The sequence below is a fragment of the Eriocheir sinensis genome, chromosome 44 (genome assembly GCF_024679095.1).
Source record: "Eriocheir sinensis breed Jianghai 21 chromosome 44, ASM2467909v1, whole genome shotgun sequence".
Taxonomy (NCBI): Eukaryota; Metazoa; Arthropoda; class Malacostraca; order Decapoda; family Varunidae; genus Eriocheir; species Eriocheir sinensis.
The window spans coordinates 6361624-6381403 of NC_066552.1; the positions used below are offsets into that span (position 1 = coordinate 6361624).

Below are 19780 nucleotides of genomic sequence, written 5' to 3' on the forward strand. Positions count from 1 at the left end.
CGGGAAAAGATGTGTGTGTGTGTGTGTGTGTGTGTGTGTGTGTGTGTGTGTGTGTGTGTGTGTTAAGACAAAGCCAGCCGTCATTCAGCGAGAGAGAGAGAGAAAGGAATATAGTAAGAAGAATTTCTGTCATACTTTATCTCTCTCTCTCTCTCTCTCTCTCTCTCTCCTTTCCCTAGTGTGAGAGCGATTATTTCGGGTGGGTGTCGGGAAGGGCTTTTTGCCAGAACGCTACCATTGTTGGCGCCGCAGACACCACCACCACCACCACCATTACTACTAAGGTTGCTACTATTATGTTAAGACTCCTCCTTGGCCTCCTCCTCCTCCTCCTCCTCCTCCTCCTCCTCCTCCTCCTCCTTCTCCTCTTACTACTTCTACTACTACTACAGCTACCACACTTACTACTTATATGACTACGGCGCTTGCTGCGTTAATATCACTACCACCTTCACCACTATTACTTCTACTACTTTACTACTTCTTCTACTACTTCTACTACTACCACCACCACCATCACCACTATCAACACTATTTATTCTATCGCTGCCATCATCTCCACATGTGTTTCGAGTGTTGTGCTAAAAAGGCTTACTACTACTACTACTACTACTACTACTACTACTACTACTACTACTACTACAACTACTACTACTACTACTACTACTACTACTACTTCTGCTACTGCTACTAATATTTCTTCTGCTACCACTCGTACTGCTGTTTCTACCAAGTTACTGTCGCTTATAAATGCAGCTGGCGATTTGATGTTGAGATTATAATGGTGATAATGATGATGATGATGATGTTGATGATGGTATGATGTAAGATAATGAAGGTGATGTATACCACCGCCTCCACCACCACCACCACCACCACCTCCACCTAACACGGTACTACATCCACCACCACCTGCCTAACACCACCTGTCTCCACCTCCTCCTCCCCCTCCTCCTCCTCCTCCTCCTCCGCGGACTCTCAGCAGGTGTTCTTCCACCACCATTAGGAATGTTTCCCTAACAACTTACACCAAATAAAACTTATTATTTTGACCACAACAACAACAGTCGCTACCTCTACTGTTACTACCACTACTACTACTACTACTACTACTAATGCTGCTACTACTACTACTACTACTACTACTACTACTACTACTACTACTGCTGCTGCTGCTGCTGCTATTACTTGTTGCTGCTACTGATGTTGCCAATATTTTTGCCACCATTGCGACTTTTTTTAATAACATTACTTCTAATATTACTTCTTTCCCTCCTCCTCCTACTCCCACTCCTCCTCCTCCTCCTCCTCCTACTACTACTACTACTACTACTACTACTACTACTACTACTACTACTACTACTACTACTACTACTACTACTACTACTACTACTACTTCTACTAATACTAGTACTAATACTAATACTAATACTACTCCAACTAATATTTGTACCGTCACCACTTAAAGAAATCAAAATCTCATGCAATCTCTCACGACCTTCGCTGCTTTGATATTCTTCATGTGGAAATTATTTATATAGCGGAAGGAGAGAGCGCGCGAACCCCTTCTCCTCCTCTTCCTCCTTCCCCTCACGTCCCCTCCAATCCAACTCCCCCTCATCCCCTCACTCCCCTCCTCCCCCCCGTCTCTCTTTCCCTCCCACATAATCCATCCCTCCCTTCCTCCCTCTCCCTCTCTCCCTCCCCCTCCGCGTGAAGTGACCGTGTGAGCCGCGGGTTTTTGGCGGCAGTCGAGGAGAGGAACACTGAGCCCTCACCTGGAGAGAAACTTTCCTCCCTCCTCTCTCTCTCTTTCTCTCTCTCTCCTCCTCTCTCCGCTCGCCTGCCATCGCCGCGCCTCACCTCCGCCTTAAGGAGTAACACCTGCTTCCGCGCCTCCCGCTGCGGCAAACAAGTGAGCATCGTGGATCGTGTTTACCTGGAGAGCATTATGGGAGGAGGGCGGCGGCGGTGGCGGTGGCGGGTGGTTTGCGGCGGCGGCGGTGGTGTCGGCGGTGGTGATGGTGGTGGTGAAGGTGTTTGATAGTGGTGATGGTGATGAGGCTTTGTGTGGAGGTGTATGCACGCACTTCCGATTGTCTTTTGTTTTGTATAAGCGGGTGTTGAGTTGAGTCAGTGCGTCTCGTTGCTACTACTAAGCGATATTGTTATTATTATTGTTATTCCGTTCGTGGGTTTACTCGCGTGTTTACGAATTGAAAAACAAGAAATACACTCTCAAAAGAAAACATTAAAAGCAAAACAAACTCGAGCACAAAGTCACAAGGAGTTGAAAAGTAAAGAAAAAAGAAAATAGATGAGGAGAAGAGATAGCGAGAGAAGCCTTTTCCAGGAGAGGAAGAGAAAGAAACGAGACGAGAAGAGAAAGGAAAGGAGAGAACGTGAAACAAATATAGAGCTGAAAGATAAAGAAGCGGAACAAAAATAAGAGGTGAGGTTAACGTCTGAACGAGTGAAAGGAGGAACTGGAAAACGTAAAGATAAATAGGAAAACTGAAAAATAGAGAACGATTAAAAGTGAAATCAGGAAATACGAAAAGAAAGAATCAGAGAGAAAGAGAGACAGCGAGAATCTAACGTGCAGGAAGATAGAAGGAGGACGAGGAAAAAGAGATAATCCGAGGGGAAAATAAAAGTGCAGGAAGACATTATACATACCAACCAGAAAACAGACGAAGAAAATAAAAGACAAGGAAAGCAAGACGAATGTGTCGGGACAGCCAAGACAACATTTGTATGCAGAGGGAGAACTGGAGATAATAAAAGGAAAGAACATAAAGGCAAGACGAAGAAAGGATAAAAGAGAAGCGTAAAGGAAAAAGATAACACGAAACTAAACGAAATATAAAAAAAACCCACTGGAAAAGATGACAAAATAGACACGAAACGAAGCGAAAGGAACAGAAAAGAGACAGAGGACGGCCTTATAGTTAAAGAAAGAGACTATAGGAAGCACCCACCATAACTACACTAAGAAAGGACTCTATAGAAAGCACACAACAGAGATATAGAAAGGAATAGGAAGAAAAAAAACTACTATACCCAATCAATCAATCAAAGACGACAATCAAAAGCAGCCAACAAAGATATAATAAGAAAGGACAAAATAAGAAACCAGTCGCCTAACATAAAAGTGAGAAAGAACGCTAGAAAAAAAAGCAGCCACTGGAGATTTAATTATAAAGACGACCATAGGAAACAGCCATCATGCCCGTCCAAAAATTCCGCGCCCGTATGAAAACGAAATATGAGTACCACCCTGAAGACGACCCGGCGCTAGTGGAAGAGTTTGCCGAGTACTTCACCAAGGCGGCGGACGAGGAGGAAGGTGAGTGAAGTAGGGAAGGTAGTGAGGGAAGTAGAGGAGGGAGGGTGTGAGTAATGATGAAGTGTAGCAAAAAAAGGGGAAGGGGTTGTCTGGGAATCTAACGGGAAGGGCGACGAGGGAAGTGAGTTTTGTGGAGGTGGAGGTGAAGGTGGGAAGGAGGGTTTGTGTGCTGGGGAAGGTGAGTGTTTGGGACGTAAGGAGGAAGGGGGAGGTGCTGGGGATATGTAGTGAAAAGAAAAGTAGGGTGTGTGTGCTTGGTGATGTGTAGAGGAGCAAAGAGGGAAGGTTTACGTGCTGGGGATTTGAAGGGGAAAGAAAAAGGAGGGGCGTCTCTGGGGACATGTAAGGAAGGAGGGATGCTGGAAATCGTTAGGGAGAGGGGGAATGGAGTGTTGCGTCTTGGAAATGTGTTGATATAGGGGAATTGTGCGTATAGACGATGCTAGAACAGATAAGGGAGGATGAGAGCATTAGTGTGTGTATGAAGAGTGCTAGAAAGGATTAGGGAAGACGGGGAATGCGTTTATGTGTACGGAGGAAAGAAGTGAATTTAAGGGTGATAGGAGAATAGAGAAACAAATGCGTGTGAGGAGATAAGTGTTCTGAAGACTTGAATGTATCTTAGGAAATGGGAGAAACGGCATCAGTAAGGGAAGTGAGAGCAATGCGTTTTACATATAAAGTCCAAGTATTTTTAAATCAATAATCAGATACGGAACGGTCGCCTTTGATGTGATTAGTTAAGAGGAACCGTGTCACTTCTCTCTCCCTCTGTCGTGTAGCCAAAGAGGAAACATCGGAGACAAGGAGAGAAACGTCAACAAGGGAGGGAAAGGAAAAGTGGTGGGGAGATAAAGTTACATCGGGGAGGGAAGGGAAAAATAGGATGACGCGGAAAGTGGGTGAAAAAAGTAACACGAAGAATGGGAAGAGAAACCACGAAAGAAATAAGAGAAAAGGTAATGAGAAGGTCGTATGGTGAGGTGATTACACACGATAAGGAAAGTTAGTGAAGAGAAAGCGAGAAATAATGAAAAGGGTGAAGAAGATGGGAAGATTATGACGTGGAACTAAGAAAGATATAATGATTAAGGAACAGGTAGATAAGGAAAACCCAGATACTAGAAATTTGTTAATAGTCTGAATTTTGTTTTATTCTATTTGTATTTTCGTTTTTATTCATGGATTTTGTGTTTATCATTTAGTTTTTATTTTTGTTTAGTGTTATTATTATTATTATTTTTTTTTTTAGTAGCTGTTACGACGACCATTGTTTTTGAGCGTGACTGTGTATATGTGTGTGTGTGTGTGTGTGTGTGTGTGTGTGTGTGTGTGTGTGTGTGTGTGGGCGTGCGCGCGGCGTGGTTCGGGTGACAAGTGACAGTCGGGGACGCGGCCAACACGCTCCCCGACCACCAAAATAGCCAGACGAAGCGCGGGACAAAACGTGGCCACACACACACACACACACACACACACACACACACACACACACACACACACACACTGTCACGCACAAAAGCAATCGTCGTCGTAACACGGAAAGAACTAATAAAATAAACCATGATAACACTAAATAAATAAATGAATGAAGGCATGAATGAAATAAAGGAAAACGACTAAATAAGAAGAAAGTAATGTTAAGAATAATGATGATAATAATTTTTTTTTTCAGTAAAGGAGACAGCACAAGGGCACAAAAAAAAAAAAAACAATAAAAAAGAGCCCGCTGCTCGCTGCTCCTGTAGTGATAATAGATATGATGAGATAGATAAAATAAATACATAACATAAATAAGTAAATATATAAATTATCTTATTCCGCCCCTTCCCCCTCCACCCCCCCCCCCCCTCCCTCCTGAAAAAAAAAAAAACTCTGAACTGAACGGATAAAAGGCAAGACCGGACGCCCCTGACAAAAAATAGGAAGGACACAAGAGATGAGAGGAAAAAGCCGTGTGGGGAAAAAGGCTAAAAATATGAACGAAAAGACTTTAATTAACGAGAAAGTTTGAAATATGTATCGAAGTTTAAAACCGCAGTTGTTCCTCTATACCTCTGTCTTATCTATTTATCTATCTATCTATTTATCTATCTATCTATCTATCTATCTATCTATTTCTTCCTCTCTAGCCCCAATTCTTACAACACTTCTGTCCCTCTTCCTCATTCTCCTACTCCCTTTCCTCCATTTTATCTATCTATATCTCCAGCTCCCATTCTTACAACCCTGCTACCCTTCTTCCTCCTCCTCCTTTTCCTCCTTTTTATCTATCTATCGCAATTTATCTATTCATTCTTTAACCCCCATTTTTTTACAACCTTTTTGCCCCTCTTCTTCCTCCTTTTTCTCCTGTTCCTTCTCCTTTCCCTTCTTCTTTTCCTTCTACTTCTTTTCCTTCTTCTCTTCGTCCTCCTCCTCAGATCTTCCTCCTTCCGCGTCTCTCTCCCTCTCGCCTCATCACCCTCCCTCCCTCTCTCCCTCTCTCCCTCTCCTTCCGCAACCTCAAAAAAATATGTCAGAAAATTGGACCGGGGGATAAGCCCAACCAGATGGAATTTGCGTAAAAAAATATAAACCTGCCGGAGCCAAATGAAAATACGAAAAGGAAACCATCGAGAAAATTTGAGCCGAAAAAATAAATTGCTTGGTTTAGGGAATAAAAAAATGCAAGAGAAAAGAAATTAGATTATTTTTGTCGATGTCGAAGATTAATACATGGAAACATAACGTAGCATGAAAGTATAATACACGGGGATCGCAGTAGTCTCATTCACTTATGTCAGATTAGGTTATGGTTTAAGTATTATAAAACAGCTTTGAAATCCTTTGTAAACAGAGTGCGATATTGATGGAGATATGAAAACAGACGTCGATTTTGATGAAGATATGAAAACAGTGCGTGTTTGATGAAGATATCAAAGTTTGATGAAGATGGCATAGAGTAAAATTAAAGAAGGCCCATTCCCTCAGATTAGCTTAGGTTAGGTTAGGTTACGGTATTATAAAACAGCAGGAAGCTTATACTAATTTTCAAAACGGTGCGATACGATACTCATTAACCAAACAGTCATTATATATAATATATATATATATATATATATATATATATATATATATATATATATATATATATATATATATATATATATATATATATATATATATTAAAAAATGTAGGTCAGTATTCAAGATGATCAGATGGATAGATAGATGGACAGATGGATAGATAGATAGATAGATAGATAGATAGATAGATAGATAGATTAATCGATAGATACGTAGATAAAGAAATTCAATTGCCAAAACAAACCGTTCACCCAAGGAATTAAAGGCATTGTTGAAGCAAAACCAAGTAGATACAGAAGAGAGAGAGAGAGAGAGAGAGAGAGAGAGAAACAGACTGAGAGAGAGGGAGAGAGAGAAACACAAGACCAGAACAGCCTCAGCGCGGAGGACAAATATGCAGCAAGGCAGTAACTTGATGCTTTATTTACTGAGCGTCGTTTTGGCGGGAAGGAGGAGTTAAACAGCGACGACACTTAAGGGGACGGGATTGGGGAGGGGAAAAAGTACCCAGACCCACATACCCAGATACCCTGATACCCAGATACCCTTCACCTCCCCTTACCCACCACCTAGTACACCCATCACCCCTCACCTCCACAGCGTCCATCACACCTGCCCAAACACCTGGATCGCTGCGGTAATCTGTGTCGCATATTTTTTCTGGCGCCAAAATCCCCCAAACCAAACCTCAAGGAATTCAAGTGTTCTTTTTTAAGCGTTTGGCCGCGTACCCACCAGCGCTACTACCTCCCCGTGTGTGTGTGTGTGTGTGTGTGTGTGTGTGTGTGTGTGTGTGTGTGTGTGTGTGTGTGGACATTTCTGGGTTCTGGGTAGGGTAACATCTCTTGGCTCAGTGTGTATCAAAGTCGCCTTGCTGGGGGTGGATAAGATGTGGCCTTGGATCGATTCCCATTAGCTATTTTTGAGGGTTTTAGTTGTTAGTCTTCTTCCTTAAACGCGCCTTAAACAAACACTTAACAAACAATCACTTAACAGTACACTAAAAACTTGTAACATTCCTGCTCCTTCTCACTCTCCTCCTGCTTGTGGTTCTGCTGATGCGGCCACTGGTTTTACTGCTATGCTATTTTTTCTTCTCTTGTTTTAGTTCTTGGTTTATTTCCTTGTGTTCTTGCAGCTTTCCTTCTTGTTTCTTTGTCTTTATTTTCCTTGTTTTTGCTTCTACTGTTTTATTCGTGTAGTTTTTACTGTTGCTTTTCTTGGTTTTCTTCTCCTTCCTCTACTACTACTACTACTACTACTACTACTACTACTACTACTACTACTACTACTATATCTAACCTTTCCTTCCCCCTCCCCTTCCCCACACACCACTACTGACAAACAAACAAACACACACACACACACACACATCTACACAAAGGCGAACATCTCCTTGGAGGACGAGTCTATTGGGAACTGTTAAAGCCGGGCGGGTTTGGATCAATCAGACTGACAGGTGTGGCAAGACTGGCGAGTGTGCGGCAGATGTGTAGACGGCTGGTAAGTGTGTAGTAGGCTTGGGAGAGGTGTGGGAAGAGAACTGACATGTGAGGCTAGCAGGTTTGGAGCAGATTTGGGTAAGGTTAGCATGTATGGACAGATGTGGGGATAGATATCGTAGGTATGGAATAAGAGTAAGAAAAGATTGCAGGTTTGGAATTGGTGTGATAAGGCAGCGAAGTTTGATACAGATGTGGAACAGATATAGGACAAAGTATGCAGATGTGGATATGTGTGCAGATGTAGGACAGGTTTGGGAGAGTCTGGCATGCTTGAAACAGGTGTGGGGAATGCCAGGGGATTAAGGAGAGCTACGAGGAAGACTAGCAGGTGTGGAGAACGTGTGTGGAAGGCTTCGAGGGATAGGAAAATAACTGGAAAAGCGTGCAGGTGTGGAAACTGTGTAGGGGAAAAGGTTACCTTCATGAGAAACGCATGGGGAGGGATTTCAGGTATGGAAAGTTTGCAGTTGTAGGGACAAGATTGGGGGAGATTGGCACGTCTTGGGTAAGCGTGGGGAAGTTTTGCAGGTCTTGTAAACGTGTGGGAGGGAAAGTTAGCAGGTGTGGGGAGAGTTCGGTGGGAGGAGGCTGTTGCTGTAACGCTAGACAAGTGTGTGGGAAGATAACATCTGTGGAGGACGTGTTGGGGAAAGTTAGCGGATGTTGACAGTTGTGGGGAAGATTTACAGGTGTGTGTGTGATACCTATACGAGACTCTTTTAGGTGTAGGGAAAGCATGACACGTTTGGGGAAGGTGTCTTAGATTTGTGGGGATGATTTACAGATTTACTTCCTTTTTTTTTTTTTACAGCAGAGGAGATAGTTCAAGGGAGTAAAATAAAAAAGAAAACAATAATGAAAAATAAAAAAGCCCGCTACTTACTGCTCCTGAATACAGTAGAGAGGAGTGGCCAAAAAGAGAAATCAATATGTCAAAAGGTTTGGAGGTGTATGGAAGGGTACATCGTGTAGGAAGGGAAGGATGACACATTAGCAAAATAAGCTTAAGAGATTTATTTGTACGTGTTAGGTAAGTGTGGGAAACGTCAACAGTTGTGGGAAACGTTGGCAGGTGTGGGAAATGTTTGCAACGATGGGAACTTTTGGAGGCGTGGGAAAGTTGCAGGTGTGGGAAACGTGTGCAGGTGAAATAAACTTTTGCAGGTGTGAGAAAAAGTTTGCACATGTGGAAAACGTTTGAAAGTATTGAAAGCGATGGCAGATGAGGGAAACGTTTGCAGGTGTGGAAAACGTTGACAGGTGTGGGAAACGTTTGTTAGTGTGGAAAACGTTGACAGGTGTGGGAAACGTTTGTAGATATAAGAAAAGCTTGCATGTGTAGATAGTGTGCGAAAGTGTGGAAAGACTGACAGGTGTGGGAATCGTTTACAGGTGTGTGGAAAGCTTGTAGGTGTGAGAGAGCCCGAGTGATGCTGCGAGGCGTGGCACGTGTAGGGCTGTTGTGCGAGGCGGTGTGTTGTGACAAAGGTGTTTACCAGTGTTGCCATGACGACCCAAAGGTGTGTGTGTGTGTATGTGTGTGTGTGTGCGTGTGTGTGTGTGTGTGTGTGTGTGTGTGTGTGTGTGTGTATACAGCGGAAACTTCTTTGTGTTCGTAATATATTTCTCCAACCTTACCCAATCCAACCACCACCACTACCACAACAACAACAACAACAACATTTACAACAACGAACAAAGACCTATAATGTAGATGTAGTTGTAATATTATTATTATTATTATTATTATTATTATTATTATTATTATTATTATTATTATTATTATTAGTAGTAGTAGTAGTAGTAGTAGTAGTAGTAGTAGTAAACGGGGAAGAACTGGAAGGACGATAATAATAATAATAATAATAATAATAATAATAATAATAATAATAAATCTCTAGCATATGATAAGCTCTCGGAAGATGATATTAAAATTTGGAATATTGAATTTTTGGATTTTGAGCGTATTAGGGAAAGAGGAGGAGGAGGAGGAGGGAGGGTTACCCTATATATGTGGAAGATGAGAGGAAGAGTGTTATCCGCGAGAGAGAGAGAGAGAGAGATTGATTTAAGCTCCGTTATCACAATCCTCCATCTCTCTCTCTCTCTCTCTCTCTCTCTCTCTCTCTCTCTCTCTCTCGTAATCAGCCATCACCTTCCCTCACCTGACACCTTCAAACATAATTAGCTTCCTGTTGCGCCTCCTTCACACCTGTCCTCCCCCCCCACCCCCCCTTAACACCTGCCTCCTTCCCTCCATTCTTACCTCACACCTTTACCTCCCTTTTATCTCTCCCCTCTTCTTTCCTTCTGTTTTTACCTTTCTTTTACGTCCTACCTTACATTCTTTCCTCCATCTACCTTACCTGCCCTTCCACCTGACTTTTTCTCTTCCTTCTTACCTCACACCTTTACCTCCCCTCTTTCTTCTTTCCTTCTACTTTCTTACGTTTGATCTCCTTCCTTCTTCCTTTCTTTCCTTTTGCTCCTTTCCCTACTTCTTACCTTACATTTCTACCTCCTCTCTTTCTCCCTCTTCTTCTCTCTTTCCTTCTACTTTTGTCTACCTTTTACCTTTATCTTCTTCCTCTCTTTTTTTCCCTCTTGCCTCACACCTTTATCTCCCTTTTATCTCCCTCTTCTCCCTTCCTTCTCTTTATACCTATCTTTTAATTCCTCCTTTTTTCCTTTCTTCTATCTTATCTTGACCTTTCCTCTATTCTTTCCTTTCCTCTTTATCTTACCTTCTACTTGTATTTCCTGTTCTTCTTTCGTTCCTTTCTCCCTTCTTTTACCTTCTCTCTCTTCATTATTCTTTTCTTCTTTATCCTCCCTTCTTCCTCTATCTTCTTTTCCTCCTCTTTCCTTCTTTTTTTTATCCTTCTGTACTTGTTCCTTCCTCATTCCTTCCCTCCCTCCTTCGTTTATCTTCTCTCCCTCTTCTCCCTTTCTTTATTCCTTACGTCGTCTATTCCTCTTTCTTTCCTTTTCTTTTCTTTCTCTCCACCTCTTGTTTCTTCCTCATTCCTTCCCTCCCCCCTTCGTTTACCTTCCCTCTCCCTTCTCCCTTCTTTTATTCCTTACCTCATTCCGCCCTTTATGCTCCTCCTCTCCGCCTTCTGTTGGTCTTTCTTATCTTATCTCCCTCCCACCTTTCCTCCTATTTTTACCTCACATCCACCTCCTCTCCTCCTTTCTCTCCCTTTCTCTCTCTCTCCTACCTCGATGATGCATTCTTCCTTCCTTTGTTTCCTTTTCCTCCAGTGTCTTCCTCATTTCCTCTTTCTTACCTTCCTCTACTATATTCTCTTTCTCCTCTCCTTCTTTTCTTTATGTTCAGTGTCTTTTCTTCTCTCCTTCCTACCATCCTCTGATACCTCTTCTCTCCTTTCTTCCATCCTTTCTTTCTTTCCTCCTTCCTTTCGTCCTTCCTTCTCTACATTATTCCTTTTCTTCTCTATGTCGTTTTTCATTGTGTCCTTTTTTTTCTCCCCTACCTCCCACTGATACCTTTCCTTTTCCCTTCTTTTCCTCCTCCTTCCTTTCTTTCCTCCTTCTTTCGTCCTTCCTTCTCTTCATTATTCCTTTTCTCTTTTACTTCGGTTTTCATTGTGTCCTTTTTTTTCTCTCCTACCTCTCCCTGATATCTTTTCTTCTCCCTCCGTTCTCTCCTTTCTTTCTTCCTTCCTTCCTTTCCTCCTTCCTTCTTCCTTCCTTCTCTGCATTATTTCTTTTTTTCCTTTCATTCGTTTTTCATTCAGTGTCATTTTCTCTCTCTCCTCTTTGTCCTCTGATACCTATCCTCTTCCCTCCATTCTTCCTAACTTCCTTTCTTCCTTCCTCTCTTCCTTCCTTTCCTCCTTCCTTCTCTACATTATTCCTTTTCTTCTTTACTTCGTTTTTCATTCAGTGTCCTTTTGTTTCTCTCCTACCTTCCTCTTGACACCTCTTCTTCTCTTCTTCCTCCCTTCTTCCCTTCTTCCATCCTGTGCTTTCCTCCTCCCTTCTTCCTTAACTTTCTCTTCTCTATCCCCTTTCTTCTTTCCTTCGTTTTATGCTGTCCTTTTTTTTTTCTCTCCCCTCTGTCCTCTGATACCTCTCCTCTTCCCTCTATTCTCTCCTCCTTCCTTTCTTTCCTTCTTCCTTTCCTCCCTCCTTCTCTACATTATTCATTTTCTTTTTCTCTTCGTTTTTTTTTTTCTGCGTCCTTTTTTCTCTCCTACCTCCCCCGGCTACCTCTCCTCTTCCCTCCCTTCTCTCCTCCTTCCTTCCTGTGCTTCCCTCCTTCCTTTCTTGCTTCCTTCCTTTCTTCCTTCCGCAGCCAAAGAGGAAAAATAAGAGGAAGAGGAGGAGAAAGAACCAATAAGAGTGAATACATCTCGTTATGAAAGGGAAGATTGGGACTAATGTATTGATATTTTTTTTTCCTTTATAACTTGCTTCATTTTTTCTCATTTTCTTTTTTTTCTTCCTTACCTAACTTCTGGTGTGGTATTGTGTGCAGGAAACGGTATATTGATGGGCATTGATTCTCTCTCTCTCTCTCTCTCTCTCTCTCTCTCTCTCTCTCTCTCTCTCTCTCTCTCTCTCTCTCTCTCTCTCTCTCTCTCTCTCTCTCTCTCTCTCTCTCTCTCTCTCTCTCTCTCTCTCTCTCTCTCTCTCTCTCTCTCGATATATTTTGGTGTTTTTTCTGTGTTTTTACTGTTTTTTGTGTTCATTTTGTGTTTCTTGTTTGCTTGAGGTTGTTTTTCTTTTTGTTTGTCTTTGTTTGTCTATCTGTTTGTGTGTTTGTTTGCCGTGTGTTTGTTTTCCGATCAGAGTATACGTTAAAATGTGTTTGGCGTAGCGGTGGGGAGTTGGGGGACGAGAGAGAGAGAGAGAGAGAGAGAGAGAGAGAGAGGCGCAGTAAAGGTGATGATACTGACGAGAACTGTACTGCACCTCCACCACCACCACTACCACCACCACCACTACCACCACCACCACTATCACCACTATCACCACCGCTATTAACACCACCACTACCACTACCACTACATCATCAACCATAACCACCACCAACACCAATTCATCACCATCACCACCACCACATTATATATTGAAGCTCTCCATTACGACTCCTCCCTCAATCTATTCTTTATCTCATGTCTGCCCATTAATTTATCAGCCTTCAAAGTTTATCCTCAACCACGATAGGAAATAATAGATGGAAGAGGGATCTAATGTCAGAGGTACACTTATCAGTCTTGCCAGAATAAAGTAATGACCCTACCGACCTTTTCACTCTTTTTTTTCTCATTCTTGATACACACACACACACACACACACACACACACACACACACACACACACACACACACACACACACACACACACACACACACTAGGGGTATTCCACGTTAGTTGGTAATACTCGTTAATTTTTCTGGCCTGGCTGTGATAATGGTGGTGGTTTAGCCGTGTTAGTTGTTGTAGGGAAGAGTTGGGGTAGGTGGTTGTGGTGGTGGTGGTGGTGGTAGGTGGTAATGGTGGTGGTTGTGGTGAAGATTGTGTTGTTGTGGTGTTGATCTGGCGTTCTACTGGCATTGCATCTCTCTCTCTCTCTCTCTCTCTCTCTCTCTCTCTCTCTCTCTCTCTCTCTCTCTCTCTCTCTCTCTCTCTTACACCTTTAACTTCAGCCGCTAGTGATCTCTCTCTCTCTCTCTCTCTCTCTCTCTCTCTCTCTCTCTCTCTCTCTCTCTCTCTCTCTCTCTCTCTCTCTCTCTCTCTCTCTCTCTCTCTCTCTCTCTCTCTCTCTCTCTCTCTCTCTCTCTCTCTCTCTCCACACACACACACACACACACACACACACACACATTGATTGTCAGGTGTTTCATCATTATTAAAAGAAAAGAGTCAGTAAGTCGTCACTCCTTGCATTTACCTCGTTATCTGTCTTTCTGTCCATTTATATATCTAACTTTTATGTATGTATCTATCTATCTATCTATCTATCTATCTATACATGTCTATCTTCCTACTTCTATCTGTATTATCTTATCCATTTATCTCTTTGTCTTACTTTCTGTCTATCTGTCTTCTTCCATCTGTCTGTATCTGCGTATTCCTATTTATGTGTAGTTTTTTTTTTCTTTTGGAATCTCCCGTCATCCGCCTCTTTCTCCATCCGCGAGTTTCCACAAAGACGCCCGGGCCATTTTTCTCAGGCGTAAAACTGGAGTCGTTTACCGAATAAATAATATGGAAAATAGACCGAAACGCAGATAAAATTTCGGAGGCCTTCAGAGAATTCCAAAATACAATGGAAATATAATGCTCCAGAAACACAGCGGGAAATAGATGGACGGAATTGGCTGAAAAATGATCGAGATGTGATGGAAAGTTTGATATGCCCGAGGTGGTGTAGGTAAAAATTCCATTAAACTGATTGAAATATTGTGTAAAGTTTTGAGTTGCCGATGAAAGTGCAGGAGCTCCGAGAAAACCTTGAATAAAAAGTTATTATTCTGAAACCTTCGATATATTTGACTTTAATAGGAGTTTTTTGAGGTAATGAAGGACACCAGGTTTCTTATGTCCCCTTTCAGAAACAAGAGCAAGGTCAGAAGTTAAGCGTGCCGTAGTATCCTGCCTTGAGGTGTATAATTCATGGTGTGAGGGTCTTCAGTCTTCAGATATGGAGTAATGCAGAGTGAAGTCATTGGCATAAGAGTGAATAGAACGTTTTCCTATACTAATAGAAGCAGCTGAGGGGCAAAAAACAAAACAAAACAAAAACAAAACCCCGCCTGACGCTGCTCAGACCGAAGGAAAAAAAGAACAACAGGTCAAAAGAGAGGTCAATTTCGGGTTTTGGAAAGATGATTAATTGAGAATAGAAAGAGAATGAGAGATCAAATAAAGCCTTGCAGAGAGAGAGAGAGAGAGAGAGAGAGAGAGAGAGAGAGATATGCAATGCCAGTAGAGCGCCAGATTAACACCACCACAACACAACCTTCACCACCACCACCACCATTACCACCACCACCACCACCACCACCTACCCCATATCGCAGAGGAAACTGATAATCCTGAAGGGGAAGCTGGAGATGAAAGTACAAAATGTCACTGATGATAATGGTAAAAATAGTAATGATGATAAAACTGACTGGGAAGTAAGAACGCGGAGTCTATAACGTCTAATGATGATGAGTTATTGGTAATGAAGCTCCTTTGATCGACACTCTGCTCGTTAGTAAGGAGAATATATTGGCGGATAATTGGACACGCGAAAAAAAAGGTGTGATAATGTATTTTTTTTAATTTTTTACTTGAATATTAAAGAGTAATTTTGAGAGAGACTTTTCTGAAAACTACACCTGTGCCCGAGAGAGAGAGAGAGAGAGAGAGAGAGAGAGAGAGAGAGCGCAGATTCACGTCCAAGGTCTTATCGGTTTTTAAGGGAAATATCTGTTCTGAGGGAGCTGATCCGATTACTGGGAGATAGAGAGAAAAAGAAAGGTGGCATCGGGAGGCAGGAAAGAGTGGGAAAAAAGGTGTCAAAAGGGAAAAAATATCGGATGACAAGAAAATATTGGAAGAAAATATCGGAAGAAAATATCGGAGAGAGAAAAAAGCCAGAGGGGGAAAAAGAGGCATCGGGAGGCAGGAAAGAGTGGGAAAAAAGGGTGTCGAAAGGGAAAAAATATCGGGTGACAAGAAAATACCGGGGGAAAGTATCGGAAAGGAAATATCGGAGAGAGAAAAAGTGAGTGAGAAAAAAAAGGCATCGGCGGGCAAGAAAGAGTATGAAAAAAACGTGTCGAAAGAGAGATAATATCGGGTGACAAGAAGATATCGGGAGAAAATATCGGATGACAAAAAAATATCGGAAGAAAATATCGAAAAGGAAATATCAGGAGAGAGAGAAAAAGCGAGAGAGAAAAAAAAAGGCATCGAGGGGCAGGAAAGAGTATGAAAAAAACGTGTCGAAAGGGAGATAATATCGGGTGATAAGGAAATATCGGGAAGGAAATATTGGGAAGAAAATATAGGAAAGGAAATTTCGGAAAGGAAATATCGGGAAGAAAATATCGGGAAGGAAATATAGGGAAGAAAATATCGGAAAGGAATTATCGGAAAGTAAAGAAAAATGATATCGGGGGAGAAAGGAGTGATATTAAATGAAGAAATCTATGTACAATGAGAAAAAGAGAAAAACATCGGAAAGAAAATATTACATCGGAAAAAATACTATAATTATCGGGGGAAGAAAACTACAGAGAAGGAAAATATCGGCATAGAAGAATATATGAAGAGAAGAAAAAATGTACGAAAATTATAAAAAAAAGGAAAAAAAATTGCAGAGAGAGAGAGAGAGAGAGAGAGAGAGAGAGAGACGAAAATAACTCCTATCTCTTCCATTCCTCCTTGCTTTCCCCACCTCCTCCTCCTCCTCCTCCTCCTCCTCCTCCTTATTCCTCTTATCCCACTCATTTGATATAACCCAGTTTCCTTCATTCTTATCTCCCTCCCTCCCTTTCCCTTCTTCTTTCCCTCCCTCCTTCCCTTTCCCTTCTTCTTTCCCTCCCTCCCTCCCTCTCCCCTTTCCTGGCACTGGAGGAGTCACGTGACACCACTCTATAGAAAACGGAGAGAAGGGGAAGAATTGGCTACGTTTAAAGGGTTTCTACGACATTTGTATACCTCGATAATTAAAGGTAGATGTGGAATTGGAAACCTCATTACCTGCCTTATTGTTGTTGTTGTTGTTGTTATTGGTAATTTTGCTTCTATTTTTAATACTGCTATACATACTACTATTGCTATTGATGATGATACTGTTGCTTATGCTGCTGTTTCCACTACTACTACTACTACTACTACTACAGCTACTACTACTACTACTACTACTACTACTACTACTACTACTATTTCTACCACTCTTCTTCATCATCTTTATCATCATCTTCCTCTTGTTCTTTTTCTTTTTTTTTATCCTCATTCTTGTTTTCATCTTTTTTTTGTTTTTGTTTACTACTACTACTACTACTACTACTACTACTACTACTACTACTACTTCCAACACTACAACCACCACCACACCACACCACACCACACCACCGCAACAACATAATATTTTCACCGTAAAAATTACCGCCAGACTTTTCCTTTGATGCAAAAATCGTCCCTACACCGCAGCGTAAATAAGAATCTAATAAGAAGCGAAAGGCCCAAAGGAAAATCACCCTTACGAGCTGGGGGCACAAGGGCGAGAATGGCGCTTGTGTCCCTCTGTCTCCAAGGCCGGCCAGTCTGGTGAGGGGATTATGGCCCTTTTTTACCTGTGTCATTGAGGTCAAAATGCACCTGTAGGCGGCCTGCCAAGGGGTCACGTGGCTTGGGTCAGCAGCAGGCAACGTATATGTGTATTTTTTCCCTTTTTTTTTTTTTTTACTTTTTTTCGTTTTCCGTATGTCTACTTTGTCCTGTCTTGTCTTATTTCCTCGCCCGTATTTCTTCGTTTCTTCTTCATTTTCTTGTTTTATTTAATCTTTTTCGTTTTTCTTCTTTCTCTTATTTATTTTTTCCTTGTTTTCGTTTTTTTTGTTTACTTTTGTTTTTTTTGTCTTATTTCCTTGCCCGTATTTCTTCGTTTCTTCTTCATTTTCTTGTTTTATTTTCTCCTTTTCGTTTTTCTTCTTTCTTTTTTTGGTTTTTTCCTTGTTATCGTTTTCCTCTGTCTACTTTTGTTTTCTTGTCTTCTTTTTCTCGCCCGGTTTTCTTTTCTCTTTGTTTCCTTTTTTTTAGCTTTTTATTTTTGTTTTCCTTTCGTCTTATCCTCATTTTTTATTTGTCTTTTCCTTTTCGTTTTTTTGTCTTTTTTTCCTTTCCAGTTTTTTGTTTGCTCCTCTTTTTTATCTGCTTTTTCTCTACATTTTGTTTCATTTCTTCATTATTCTGCTTCGTTTTGTTCTTGTCATCTGGTTTTATCTACACATTTTTATCACGCCTCCATTTTTTCACTCCTTTCCTTCCTAAGTTTTCCTTGTCTTGTTATGATTTTTTTTTCTTACTTGTTTCGTGATACCTGTTTCCTCTTCCTCCTCCTCTGCTTCTTTTCCTTGTCTTTTCTTTTTCGTTTATTGTTGTTGTTGTTGTCGTTGTCTTTGCTCATCTTCTTCTTTGTCTTCTTCTTCTTCTTCTTCTTCTTCTGCTCATCTTCTTATTAATCCTCTTTTCTATGTCGTCACCCTTCTTTTTTCTTTCCTCTCCTCTTCTCATCTCTTCTCTTCTCTTCTCTTCTCTTCTCTTCTTTACCTTCCCTTCCTCTCCACTTCTTTCATCTTCTCTTTTCCTTTACTGTGCTCTTTACTGCTCCGTCTCATACATTCTTTTCTTCCTTTTTTCTCTCACTCATTCGTTCTCCTCCTCCTCCTCCTTTATCTTACTCACTCCTCTTCCTTCTTCGTCGTCTCCTCAAGCTTCTCATTCCTCCCCTTTCTCTCTCTTTTTTTGTGTGTGTGCCCTTGTTTGCTTGTGTGTTTGTGTCATTTATTTTTCGTATCCCGGTGTAAGGCCCTGGGAGGAGGAGGAGGAGGAGGAGGAGGAGGAGGAGGAGGTGACATCGTGAAATCAGGACAAAGGAAAAAGAGAAACTAAAAATACTTGAAACATACTCGTATATTTTTCTCCCCTTTTGTTTACACGTTACGTTTATACCTTCATGTGCGTGTTTGTGTATGTATGTATGTATGTATGTATGTATGTATGTATGCATGCATGTAAGTGTGTTTGTGTGTGGCAAGGTATATTACTAATGAAATGTTTGAATAATTTAAACATGATTATTTTCAAAGTTCATGTGGAATTTATGTGTTTATGTCTTATATTTGTCTCTCTGTCTTTATCTATCTGTATCTATCGATCTATCTATCTATCTATCTGTATCTATCTTTGCATCTCTGCCCATCTATTTATGTATTTTTTTAGCTATGTACTTTTATCCATCTATCCATCTGTTAATTTATCTTTTCATCTATCAGTCTATCTACCTATCTGTGTCTATCTATCTATCTATCTATCTTTCTACCTATGTGTCTATCTATCTATCTATCTATTTTCTGTCAGCCTTAAAATAACGTGCAGGAAATACTGTAAGCCTTTTCCGTCTTTTTCCTTTTTCCTTCTCTCACTCTCCTTCCTCCCTCTCCTCCCTTCCTCCGTCTCTCTCTCTCTCTCCTCTCCTCCCCCCCCCCCTTCCCCTCCCCCCCTTCCCCTCCCCCTCCCTCCCTCCCCGAAGAAACCTGATTGTGTTGCATTAATTGGGTGTTGCAAGGTCTCTCTCTCTCTCTCTCTCTCTCTCTCTCTCTCTCTCTCTCTCTCTCTCTCTCTCTCTCTCTCTCTCTCTCTCTCTCTCTCTCTCTCTCTCTCTCTCTCTCTCTCTCTCTCTCTCTCTCTCTCTCTCTCTCTCTCTCTCACATAACAGTGGCTACCTGCTTCTCACCTTTAAGTGTTAAGTGTGTGCATTAATTAAACACCTTGATCCACCTGTAAATTATTTGCTATCCCTTCATTGCCGTTATCGTGTGTATTATTATTATTATTATTATTATTATTATTATTATTATTATTATTATTATTATTATTATTATTATTATTATTGCTCTTATTATTAACCTCCCAAAAACTAACCTAACCTAACCTAACCTAACCTAACCTAACCTAACCTAACCTAAACCTGAACTAAACATAACTTAACCTAACCTAAACCTAAACTAAACCTAACCATACCTAACCTAACCTAAACCTAAACTAAACATAACCTAACCTAACCTAACCTGACCAATTATTATTACTATTATTATTATCAGCACTA

General features: G+C 41.3%; 1 protein-coding gene across 31 annotated transcripts in view; it reads left to right on the top strand.

Moving 5' to 3' along the window:
- LOC126980361 (muscle calcium channel subunit alpha-1-like) overlaps nt 1–19780 on the top strand; it is a 261653-nt gene that overhangs the window by 53161 nt on the left and 188712 nt on the right. For 22 of the 31 annotated variants that reach the window (XM_050830152.1, XM_050830169.1, XM_050830190.1 and 19 more), the window contains exon 1: nt 1743–3349. The exons of 2 other annotated variants lie outside the window; for them this stretch is intronic. In XM_050830152.1, coding sequence (XP_050686109.1) covers nt 3229–3349 — 121 coding nt within the window. In that variant the 5' untranslated portion in view covers nt 1743–3228. Of the gene's footprint in view, nt 1–1741; nt 3350–19780 lie in introns of those variants that run through there. 7 more of the 31 variants (XM_050830154.1, XM_050830150.1, XM_050830165.1 and 4 more) reach the window with 1 other exon arrangement.